A 12,664-nucleotide genomic window follows, 5' to 3' on the forward strand; every position below is an offset into this window, starting at 1 on the left:
GCTGGATCAACAATATGGAACACCATGCCCTCTGAATTACGCCAGGAACTCTGTCACAAAAAATTTAAACAAAACCTTAAAACCTGGCTATTTAAAAAAGCCTACTATCAATGATCTGAATCCTCAACTACTCTTCCTAACTGCCACAATCTCTCATATATTGCTGATATTCTATTAATATAAAGTTATATACTGTATTGTTTTTCGTTTAGTTTCCTTGTTATATTGTAAAGCGCAATGCTGAATTACTGTTTGAATGTAAACCGAGGTGATGTTATTTACGTACCCCGGTATAGAAAAATCTATAAATAAATAATAAATAAATAAATATAAGAACATGCCATACTGGGTCAGACCAAAGGTCCATCAAGCCCAGCATCCTGTTTCCAACAGTGGCCAATCTAGGTCACAAGTACCTGGCAGGATCCAAGGAGGTAAATAGATTCCAAGCTGCTTATCCCAGGGATAAGCAGTGAATTTCTGCAACTCCACCTTATTAATGGTTTATGGACTTTTCCTCCAGGAACCTGTCCAAACCTTTTTTGTAAATGCAGCTACACTAATAGTTTTTACCACATCCTCTGGCAATGAATTCCAGTGCTTATTTTCTCTTAATAGGTAATACATTTAAAACTAATAACTTTTGTACTTTTCATAAAGGTAAACAACTGATTAACTTTTACTCATTCCATTCCACTCATTTTATAGACCTCTACCATATCTCCCTCTCAGCCGTTTCTTCTCCAAGCTGAAGAGCCCTAACCTCTTTAGCCTTTCCTCACAGATGAATCATTTCATCCCCTTTATCATTTTAATCACCCTTCTCTGTACCTTTCCTAATTCTGTTTTATCTTTCTTGAGATGTGGTGACCAGAAATGTACACAAAACTCAAGATGAGGTCGCACCATGGAGAGATACAGAGGCATTATTTATTTATTTATTTATTTATTTATTTATTTAAAGTGCTTATTTCTCACGCCCTCCAAAGTTTGGGGTGGGCTCCAACCAAACATACATAATAATATAACATAAAAACATCAGCATAACAAAACAGACATAACTAAAAAATAAAATGATCAAATGAGGATAAAAGCAAAAACTGGTCTGGTATAAAAAGAAAATTCTGGAGAGGGGATAGAGAATTAATTAAGTTGCACATAAGTCAGTAAAGGCCTGCAGAAAAAGGTGGTGTCTTGTTGGGGATTAATCTTATTTCAGGAGGTAGTGTGTTCCAGAGGACGGGGCCTGCGATAGAAAAAGCTACTTCTCTTGTGTGGTTAGACGTGGTGTTTTGGGTGATGGAATTTGGAGCAGAAGCTTGTTTTTGGACCTAAGATTCCTACACGGAGTGTAAATGTGTAGTGTTGCGGGTAACTAAGTGGTGTTATTATTGTAAATCAAGTTATGAATAATTGTGAGGGTTTTGTAATAAATCTACCATTTTACCGGAAGCCAGTGCAGTTGATAAAGAACTGGGGAAATACGATCATGGGGCCTGCTGTTGGTGAGAAGACGAGCAGCGGAATTTTGTAATAATTGGAGGTAATTATGGTATTCTCTGTTTCATTCTCCATTCCTTTCCTAATAATCCCTAGCATTCTATCTGCTTTCTTGGCTGTTGCTGCACAGTGAGCAAATTTCAACGTATTATCAACGATGACATCTAGATCCATTTCCTGAATGACTCCTCCTAATGTGGAACCTTGCATTGTGTAGCCATAATTTGGATTACTCCTCCCTAAGTGCATCACTTTGCGCTTGTCCATATAAAATTTCATTTGTATACCCAGTCTCCCAGTTTTGCAAGGTCCTCTTGTGATTTAACAACTTTGAATAATTTTGTGGCATCAGCAAATTTGATCATCTCACTTGACGTTCCCATTTTTGGGTTGTTTATAAATATATTAAAAAGCAATGGTGAGGAGAAGAGGCAAGATGGCGGCATAGGAAGGTCGCTGAACGCAGGTTGCCCGTGAATTTTCCTTTGGAGTATTACCAAGTGGAGTTATGCCGTTGAAAAGAAAAGGGAAAATAAGGATTTTTCCGCCAGAATCCTTACCTCCCTTGGGGCAACTGGATATCCTGCGGTTTGTGCGCCAGCTGGAGCAAGAAGGAGGAACCGGTGAATCTGATGTGAGGCCTAGCGGGGGAGAGCTGGGAGCTCCGATGGATGAGGCATCCCTCAGCCCTGACATCAGACCACCTCCGGCACAGCGTGACCCCGACGGAGTCAATACCCAGTCGCAGGTCGATGACGCGGCCGAAGCGACCGGGGGGTGGAAGTTGACTTCTGTTTTGCGCCGAGTACTGAGGAACTTGCCCGTGCAGGAGCTGAGATTGCTGCCGGCGTGGGAGCCTCGGGAACCTCTGGATCGGAAGTTTGCCTCGGGAGGAGGAATGAGGAGGCTTCGGTGGACGGAGGTCAAACTTTAATATCTCTCGGTGCACATGGTGAGTCCCTAGAATTACCATCTAGGCCAGACGCAGTGACTCTCGAGTCACTTTGGGACTTAGTGGCCGGCCAAGGACTTTCTATGAAAAGACTAGAAACTAAAATGGATTCCCTAAATTATAATTTCTAGCAAAAAATACTTGGAATTCAGGAGCAAACCACAAACTAATAAAGTTTTAGAGACTGAAAGTAAAATTCAGTCTCTTCAAGCTGTAAATGTGGCGGTAATTAGAGAGCAAATGGCGTGCGCCAAACGTTTGGAAATCCTAGAAAACAACATTAGGCATTTAAACCTTTGAATTATGAATTTTCCCAAAATTGCTGGAGAGATTCCCTTTATTACATTGAAAAGGCTCCTAAGAGAAGGTCTTGGATTTTCTGATGATGACATGCCGTCTATTAACTTTTGTAGATTCCTGAACAGCAGACCTTCTGCTGTAGGAACAGCCGCTATTTCTGCTATTCCAATAAATTTAACCAGCTTCTTAGAGAACTCCGACACGGATGTATTAGAAAGAAATACTTTGCTAGTTGCGTTTATTTCTGCCCCAGACCTAAATAGCGTGATGCGTAATTTCTTTAGAAAGTTTCCTTTAACGTTTTATGGTCAAGCAATAAGAATATACCCCGACTTAGCACAGATAACACAGATTAGGAGGAGAGAATCCCTTTCTTTAAGGTTTCTTTAGGATATATGTTTACACTTCGAGATCCTTGTAAGTGTATCCTAAAAAAAGGGGATGACTGTTTTATATTTTTTCAGACAGAACAGCTTTGTCAATTCATGAATGCCCGTAGGCCTACCACTTCTTCCCCGGTTGATTAAATATATGGGAAGTTTAAAAATGTAATAGCTCCGGTGTGTATTCTATGTTAATGCCAGAATGCACATTTAGATTCCTAATAATTCTCTCACTTTGTTTTCTCTTGCCTCTTTATTCATTCTATTTTTTCCTTATTATCAATAATAAAGTGTAATATTTGATTTGTTAAAGGTAGATGATAAATATTTTTCTTTTTCCTCAATATTTTCCCCTGTTCAGGTGATATAGTTTGGATATAGTAAGTTTTTTTTCAGGATTATATTGCTCTTGTAATTTGATGTATTTGTTTATATCCAGCTGTAATAATTCTACCTTTATTTTTATTTTTTGTTTAAACTTTGAAAATGTTAAATAAAGAATTAAAAAAAAAAAGCAGTGGTGCTAGAACGGATGGATCCCTGGGGTTCTCCACTATTCACCTTTCTCCACTGGGAAAATAGACCATTTAGCCCTAACTCCTGATTTTCTGTCTTTTAAGCAGTTCCCAATCCACAATAGGACACTGCCCCCATCCCATGACTTTTTAATTTCCTAAGAAGTTACACTGTACCAACTGGCTCTCCTTTATCCACATTTATTTATACCTTCCAAAAAGGAAGCAAATTGTAATGTGAAACCCCACTGCCCTTAGGCTAGACATGCTTGAGGCCATCAGTGTTGGGGTTTTTTTTTTTATTTTTGGCAGGTAATTATTTTTTCCACCCTTCCTTTAAGCCCCTTCAAATTTTCAGGAACACTTGGCCTGGGTGGAAGCCTATTTCACATAATTGCTCTTCAGCAGCCTGAGAGATTAATACTTCTGTAAAGTAGTTACTGTAACCACAGAAGGGGAGAGAGAGAAACAGAAGAAACAAGCCAGGAAGACCAGAGATAGCATGTACTGCCAGAAATTACAAGGGTTTGGTAGCTCCTGCTTTGAAGGCCCACACAGGCAGGCTGATGCAGAAAGGTGTGGTCAGCTGAATGCACCTTTCTGCGTGTACTTCAATGCACAGCTTCCAAATGGGAGTTCTGCTTAACGTCTTCGCATGAAAATCCCATGCAAATAAGGGTTAAGCATTACTCACTGTTGCAGAGAAACTGCATCTGGCCAATATGCTTTTTTTAGCGCTGGAAATAAGTTTCCGGCGCTATGAAAAAAGAGTAAAATATTTTTTAAAAAGTTTAAAAAATAGTCAAAAACTCTCCGGGGAAGTGCCAGCAGCCGCCGCCGGTGGGAAGAAACTTTGAAAATCCTCTTAAGGCGACCCTCCAAGCTTGTGATACTGAAGATCCTTCAACACTGCCGCTCCAGCCACCGGAATGGTCGTCTTCTTTGTGACTGCAGACATGGATGCATCCACTTTTGGAATTCTTAACAGCTCCAAGATTTCCTCCGGCAAGGGGTATAGCTTGTCCATGGCTCTTCCAAACTCAGAAGTATCCCACTCCCGGACCATCAACTGCTGCACCATAGCATGGAGGGGGAAAGTTTGAGCGGGGCCCCGCAGTCCTGCCAGGACTGGATCAACTTTTTCCGGACTCGGAGCAACCGGTGCCACCGCGATACCCAACTCTTCCAGGACGTGCGGAATCAAGGGAGCCAGCTCCTCACGGCAGAACAAACGGACCACCTTAGGGTTATCCCTCTCCACGGGAGGCACCAAGGCCGGCTCGACCCCGTGGTCTGGGCCATTGGAGGGCAGAAGAGGATCTCCTTGACCTGATTGGACTCGTCTGAAATAACATCCCAGGACACCCCCCCCCCCCCCACACCACAGTGGTATGAAGTGTCCGATTCTGCTTCGCCGCCAGCAGATCTTCCTTTCTGGCCACCTTCCCGGGCAGTCCATCCGGAACCTGACTGGGACAAAGTCCTCTCTTCTGAACACCACTGGCAAGAAAGTCCTGGTGCATTAAAAGAACAAACTCCGGAGAAAAGGAAATCTGACCCCCAAAAAACTCCACCAGGGAACTGGGGTCCCCATTAGAATGGCCCCCTGTGGTGCCCCAGGTCTCATTGGGGTGAAATTCGGTGGGGAAAAGCGCTGGAGGGAGATCCCCTACAGGCCTTGCCTCTGCTGCACGAAAAGTATCCAAAATGGCCGCCGTTCCCGTGCTGAGAGGGAACTGGTCGGCCATGGCATCGGGGGCAGCACTTGCTCTACCAGAGCTGTGCTGCTTCGCCAAAACTAATGCGGATGTGCTCAGGAGGCTCTCCCCCTCCGGGGAGGCACCGGTCACAAGAGTCAGCTGAATCGCGGCTGGAGAAGCGATCCCCGCAGCGCGAGCACCGGCTCGTTCGCAGCATGCTACTACGTCTGGGCCCCGTGGCAGATCCTGCACAAGCCCGGGGAAGATGGGGAAAAACTCAGTGCATTCACCAGGACTGGAGGACCTGCCCGGCCGAGACTCCCGATCCCCTCTGACTGAGGAAACAGCCGCCATCTGCTCGAGCTGCTCAGAAAAGTCCTGAAGAGGCTTTTTTTTTAAAACAAGGGATCGGGAGCCCTGTCTGAAGGAAGGCAGAGGCTAAGACCAGACGGAAAAGGAAAGGGAAGCGGGGGGGGGATGAACTGGACCACCAGTTATCACCCCCAGCTCCTCAAGGAGTGATGAAAGAGGGATTCCCAACCCCTGCTCATCCCCTGCCTACGACCAGGGAGGATGGTCCCCACCAGGACCTCTCCGGTTAATCTCAGTCTTTTTATTTTATTTTTAAGTAACGCTTGGGTCAGAACTGCAGGTTTTTGCACCACCTCATTCTGCTGGAGACAGAGAAACACTGAGGAGTAGCAGGTGGCACTCCAGGTTAAGAAAGGGTGCTCTCGAAGTTTTTCTCTGTCTCCATCTGCTGGAAGGGAGGCAAAACCCAGCAGTCTGGACTGATCCGGTTACGTACAGTGAACAACACACATTTTATTAGCGCCAAGACTATTGCATTGGCCAGAGGATGGGGGTCAGGGGAGGGCTGGCAACAGTGGCCACCCATATTAAAAACTTGAGTCCTCTAAAAGAAAATTCAGTTCTGGCTACACTCCTGCCTATATCCAAGGAAATAGCAATGAGAAGGGCTGGATTTCACCAACTTCTTTTATTTTCAAATTTATTTTAACGGGGGGTCCATACTGATGGAGTCCTCCTAACAGGACTGAAATGATCCCACTATCCACTCAATACTACCACCTTTTAACTTATTTATCCTTCACAGCTCTACAGTTCTGGATATAAGGAAAAATGGAAGGCTTCTTTCACTGTTTAATATCATCATCACAAGCAACTGGACGGAGATGTTAGATGTGCACACAGCCATCACCTTTTTACCTGTAAAATGTGTGCATTTCACCCCTTCCTCTTTACCATCCTACCTGTCTACCCTCAACTCCATTTTCTTCTCAAAATTTGGTTTCCCACTAAGTCAGCACCATTTGCACATTTTCTTCTATCAGTCTACAAACTAGCCTACAGCCCATAAGTCCAGAAATCTTTAATTTTTAAGTAGCTCTTCCCTAGGAGTCCTTTTTCACTTAAAATAAAACTGAAAAGGGATCTGTAAATACGTTTACCCTAAGGGATAAATTTAAGTTCCACAGTATATTTTGAACGAGCATTTTCTTGCTTCCAGAAGTTAAAAGAAATGTAATTCTTGGCTAAAAGATGGGCTTTTTTAGATTTTTACAGGAAATAATGCGCAGACCTTCTGTTCTATTTCCTTTAATACTGTTTACAGCAAAAGCTAGTTATGAGAAAGTGCGGTGGGGTGAATGTAGAAAATGTGGGAAGCAGAGTTCATGAAATTACAAACTCTTTTCTGCTCACCTGCTGCGGCACTGCGGGTGGAGCACATAGACCCCATCGGGATATTTTTCTTGTACTGTGTCCCTGTCCAGATTAGCCAGGGCCCTGGCGGCATGAGAAGACTGGATAATATGAGGAGACTTCATTGCTTCTGCTAGGATGGAAATCCAACCTATCAAACAAAATGAGAGGCTGCTGAAGTGTTACAAACTGAGTCAGTTTCCTCAGGCTGTATCCAAGGACTAGATCTCTTATAACTTTTATTGAGGCTTTACTTATTTATTTAGAATTATATTCCGTCTTTCAGCTACTTCAAAGCGGATTACATGCAGGTACTGTAGGTATTTCCCTGTCCTTAGAAGGCTCCCAATCTGTTTTGTACACTTGAGGCAATGGAAGGTGAAATGAGGAGAAATGGTACAAAAAAACCCAAACCATACTAATTCACTTTGTTGAGGAACATATGGTAAAACTTTGTAAGTAAGAATATCATTGGCTTTTATAGATATTTCCAAACCACACGTTCAAAAATGTGTCTAGCAAAGTGTAGTGTATTCTAGAAGGGCGTGTGCTTTCTGCAAGTTCCATTCCGCTCAAGAGAATGCCTAATTGTGCTTAGATGCTGTAACTTTCAGTCCTGCTTTCATGTTTGCTCTCTCTGGCTATTGCATTAGATAAAATCCTGGAAAAGGAACCACTGGTTATTTCAGTAGTATACTGCATCAATAGAGGAATTTACCATGAGCCTCCAGTCTGAGGGTGGCTGCTTCTGGGAAACAACTCAAACTATATGGGATGACTCTGAGGCAACCACATTGACTGTTTCGTGTAAGTAGTACCAAAGATTTGTGCGAGTTGTTGATCTCCAACATGCTTATCAGCCTTAGGCATAATAGTTCTCCTTGTTTACTCTGAGATTTTGCTGCACTTTTTTTTACATTTTTATTTATTTGCATTTTATATTTAACACAAGAATGACTTGTGTCAGAAAAACAACCAGAAAAAAATTGCATAAGAAAAAGGAAATGACAATAAATCAACTCACATGATATTATCAGACCGAAAAGAAAGGGGGGATCCAAGAAAAGCTCCAAGCATGGAATAAGGAAAAAAAAATCTAACAAGAAGAACCACTTGAGTATTATTATTTGCTGCACTTTGATTAACATAGAGGACATACAAAGTCCATGGCTTCCACAGCTCTCTAGTCTCTGTACTTGGCATCAGAGTCCTGCCTCTGGGTGTCTACTATGCCACTTTTTTGTCCTTTGCTTAAAATGTCAGTTCTCCAACCTCCTCTACCTGCCCGTTTTCTCAATGATACTGTGCAAATTTGTGCTGTGATTTATCTCTACCTCTCCTTCTATGGGGTCTGTGTACTGACAGCTCCTTCTAAATAACAATCATAACAATAATAAGAAACCTTTCCTAGAAAGTATTTAGAATAAAACTGTGTTCTTTTCTTGCAGGTTCTACTGCGCTGGCTAGTAAGAGGGATGAACTATTGTTGAAGCTTTATGGCATCTAAACACTCCTTTGTTGAAGCATTGGGGAAGCATATTTGCAGTTAAGTCGGTATCACTTATGCCATCTAAGGGTGGTAGGGAAAATCTGACGACATTGTAGAAAAAGAGGAAAACTGGTTATTACCTGCTAACTTTTGTTCCTGAAATACCACAGATAAGTCCAGACTCTCGGATTTTGCCTCCCAACCAGCATATGGAGAGAGAGAAAAAAATTACACTGCCACTTCCATATATCCTAGTCTGCCACCTACAGGCCCTCAGTACTGATCTGTACCCAAGCCAAGACGAGAACAAATAAACACTACCAACTAGATTCCACAAATTCCCCCGCAACTAGAGAATGAAAGTGAAGTGGTGTCCAACAACCACAAAACAGAACCTCATTGAATCCCACAACAATTCTGTATTATATATATATCACCAGTAAACATCCTGCAAGATACTAAATGAACAATTGAATCTCTATGGGTAGAAATCCCTTGTGTGTCAGGGAAGACTATAGTGATAGGGGTATACTACCGTCCACCTGGCCACGATGGTCAGACGACAGTGAAATGTCCACCTGGCCACGATGGTCAGACGACAGTGAAATGCTAAGAGAAATAAGGGAAGCTAACCAAACTGGTAGTGCAGTAATAATGGGAGATTTCAATTACCCCAATATTGACTGGGTACATGCTAGAGATATAAAGTTCCTGGATGGAATAAATGACATTTTTATGGAGCAATTGGTTCAGGAACCGACAAGAGAGGGAGCAATTTCAGATCTAATTCTCAGTGGAGCACAGGATTTGGTGAGAGAGATAATGGTGGTATACACCCTAGAGTTCTGAAGGAACTAAAAAATGAAATTTCAGACCTATTAGTAAAAATTTGTAATCTATCATTAAAATCATCCATTGTACCTGAAGACTGGAGGATAGCTAATGTAACCCCAATATTTAAAAAAGGCTCCAGGGGCGATCTGGGAAACTACAGACCGGGTAGCCTGATTTCAGTGCCAGGAAAAATAGTGGAAATTGTTCTAAACATAAAGAAAGACATGGTTTAATGGAACAAAGTCAGCATGGCTTTACCCAAGGCTTGCCTCACAAATCTGCTTCACTTTTTTGAAGGAGTTAATAAACATGTGGATAAAGGTGAACCGGTAGATGTAGTGTACTTGGATTTTCAGAAGGCGTTTGACAAAGTTCCTCATGAGAGGCTTCTAGGAAAAGTAAAAAGTCATGGGATAGGTGGCGATGTCCTTTCGTGGATTACAAACTGGCTAGAAGACAGGAAACAGAGAGTAGGATTAAATGGACAATTTTCTCAGTGGAAGGAAGTGGGCAGTGTAGTGCCTCAGGGATCTGTATTGGGACACTTACTTTTCAATATATTTATAAATGATCTGGAAAGAAATATGACGAATGAGGTAATCAAATTTGCATATGATAGAAAATTGTTCAGAGTAGTTAAATCAGAAGCAGATTGTGAAAAATTGCAGGAAGACCTTGTGAGACTGGAAAATTGGGCATCGAAATGGCAGATAAAATTTAATGTGGATAAGTGCAAAGTGATGCATATAGGGAAAAATAACCCATGCTACATTTACACAATTTAGGTTTCATATTAGGTGCTACCACACAAGAAAGAGATCAAAGCGTCATAGTGGATAACACATTGAAATTGTCAGTTCAGTGTGCTGCGGCAGTCAAAAAAGCAAACAATGTTGGGAATTATTAGAAAGGGAATGGTGAATAAAACGGAAAATGTCATAATGCCTCTGTATCACTCCATGGTGAGACCGCACCTTGAATACTGTGCACAATTCTGATCACAGCATCTCAAAAAAGATATAATTGCAATGGGGAAGGTACAGAGAAGGGCGACCAAAATGATAAGGGGAATGGAACAGCTCCCCTATGAGGAAAGACTAAAGAGGTTAGGACTTTTCAGCTTGGAGAAGAGACGGCTGAGGGGGGACATGATAGAGGTGTTTAAAATCATGAGAGGTCTAGAACGGGTGGATGTGAATCGGTTATTTACTCTTTCGGATAAAGAAAAACTAGGGGGCACTCCATGAAGTTAGCATGTGGCACATTTAAAACTAATCAGAGAAAGTTCTTTTTCACTCAACGCACAATTAAACTCTGGAATTTGTTGCCAGAGGATGTGGTTAGTGCATTAGTATAGCTGTGTTTAAAAAAGGATTGGATAAGTTCTTGGAGAAGTCCATTTCCTGCTATTAATTAAGTTGACTTAGAAAATAGCCACCGCTATTACTAACAACTGTAAGTATAGACTTAGTTTTTGAGCACTTGCCAGGTTCTTATGGCCTGGATTGGCCACTGTTGGAAACAGGATGCTGGGCTTGATGGACCCTTGGTATGACCCAGTATGGCATGTTCTTATGAGTGGACTTTACTGAATGATGGGGTTCTGGACTCAACTGTGGTATTACAGGAATGAAAATTAGCAGGTAAGAAAAATTTTCCTTTCCTGTTCATACCCAGATTAGTCCAGACTCCTCAGATGAACCCAAGCTTCCCTAAACAGGGTGGAATCGTGACAGCCCTGCTCGTAGAATACTCTCACCAAAACCCATGTAATCCTGAACTCACTCAACTGATAATGCCTGGTGAAAACTTGCAAAGGCTTCCAAGTAGCCTCCTGCTAAATTTCTTATGTCAACAGTTGCTGACATTCAGCCCCAAGCCACTTGAGAGCAAGAGAAATGAGTTCTCAAAATCTCCTGTATAGGCTGACCTTTACAGATGAAAGCCGAACCAATAGCCTACTTCAGCCAACATACCACTGTAGCTTTATATGCCTTGTAGCCTTTCCTCCGACCACGCCAAAGAGATGATCAGAAAATGAGAAACTATCAGTAACCTGAAGATATTTCAACAATGCCCAATGAATACCTAAGACCCTGACATATATCTAAGACCCGAAGTTCCTTTGCTTGAAATTCAGAGGAATCCAAAATTTGGAAAAGCAGAAAGTTCCATGATTTGAATATGATGGAATGCAGAGACAACCTTTGGAAGAAAGGAGGGTACTGCACACCATGAAACCCGTGTCCCAAATCTGTAGAAAAAGATCTGTACACACCACCACCTGACGTTCAGAAATTCTTCTGGCCAAACAGATTGCTACCCAAAAAAATTACCTTCAGGGACAACTTTTTCCTAGTCACTCTCTTGAGCGGTTCAAATGGAGCCTCTTACATGCCTCTCAACACCAACTTTAGATTCCAAGATGGACCTAACTTGCACACTGGTGGATGGACCTGCTTGGCTCCCCAGCGCAAGCATGCCTCTTTGCATAAAACTACTGCAAACTGCAGTTCGCATGCCTAACACTATCACCTCAAAGATCTTCTTGAGATGCACTTCCTGCTTCTGCCCCTGAACATCTTTTAGCTCAGTTTACCCAGCCCCTGGAACGGTGGTCTTCTTGGTTACTGCCGCACTGCAGCATCCATCTTAAGAAAGCAGCAAAAGGTCGAGCTTCTCCTTGGGTATCGGGCACAACTTAGCCTATGCTTTAATAACCTTCAGGTCGGTCTCAGGGGAAACTCACTCCCTGACCACCAACTTCCTTACCAATTTATGGAAAGGAAGAGCCTTTGCTGGACCCCTCTAACCATCTGTGAGAGGGTCCACTTCTTGCTGGTCAAACTCTTCCTGCAGAACCTTAAATATTTAGTTCTCACAGAATATGCGGTATCAGAGACCATAGCTCTGCCCTGCAGAAGAGACCCAATACCCTACAGACGTCTCTTTCTGCTACTGGAACCTTATCTGAATCATCCTCCAGCTCAGACAAGTCCCGATAAGAACCTGCTCCAGATCATTTTTATTTTTTAAATCTTGGATCTCTTCACCAGACACAGCCGACAAGGACCAAAGTCCCTCATCACCTGCTGCCTTCATGGCTAGAAATGGCCTGTGCAGCAGTAGCACCAACTCTGAGGAAGAAAAGGTTAAGGAATCTCCAGAATCCTCCCCTAACTGGTCCTCTGCTGCCTCAAAATTTTCCTGCTCGTCCATGGGGTCCTGTACGGCCAAAGAGAATGGAGGTATGGAATCCCCTGTCT

General features: G+C 42.6%; 1 protein-coding gene across 9 annotated transcripts in view; it reads right to left on the minus strand.

Annotated features, from left to right (window-relative positions):
* Positions 1-12,664, minus strand: part of SERAC1 (serine active site containing 1) — a 140,780-nt gene that overhangs the window by 24,254 nt on the left and 103,862 nt on the right. For all 9 annotated transcript variants that reach the window (XM_029596668.1, XM_029596664.1, XM_029596667.1 and 6 more), the window contains one exon: positions 7,076-7,226. In XM_029596668.1, coding sequence (XP_029452528.1) covers positions 7,076-7,226 — 151 coding nt within the window. The remainder of the gene's footprint in view (positions 1-7,075; positions 7,227-12,664) is intronic.

The sequence above is a fragment of the Rhinatrema bivittatum genome, chromosome 3, assembly GCF_901001135.1.
Source record: "Rhinatrema bivittatum chromosome 3, aRhiBiv1.1, whole genome shotgun sequence".
NCBI lineage: Eukaryota > Metazoa > Chordata > Amphibia > Gymnophiona > Rhinatrematidae > Rhinatrema > Rhinatrema bivittatum.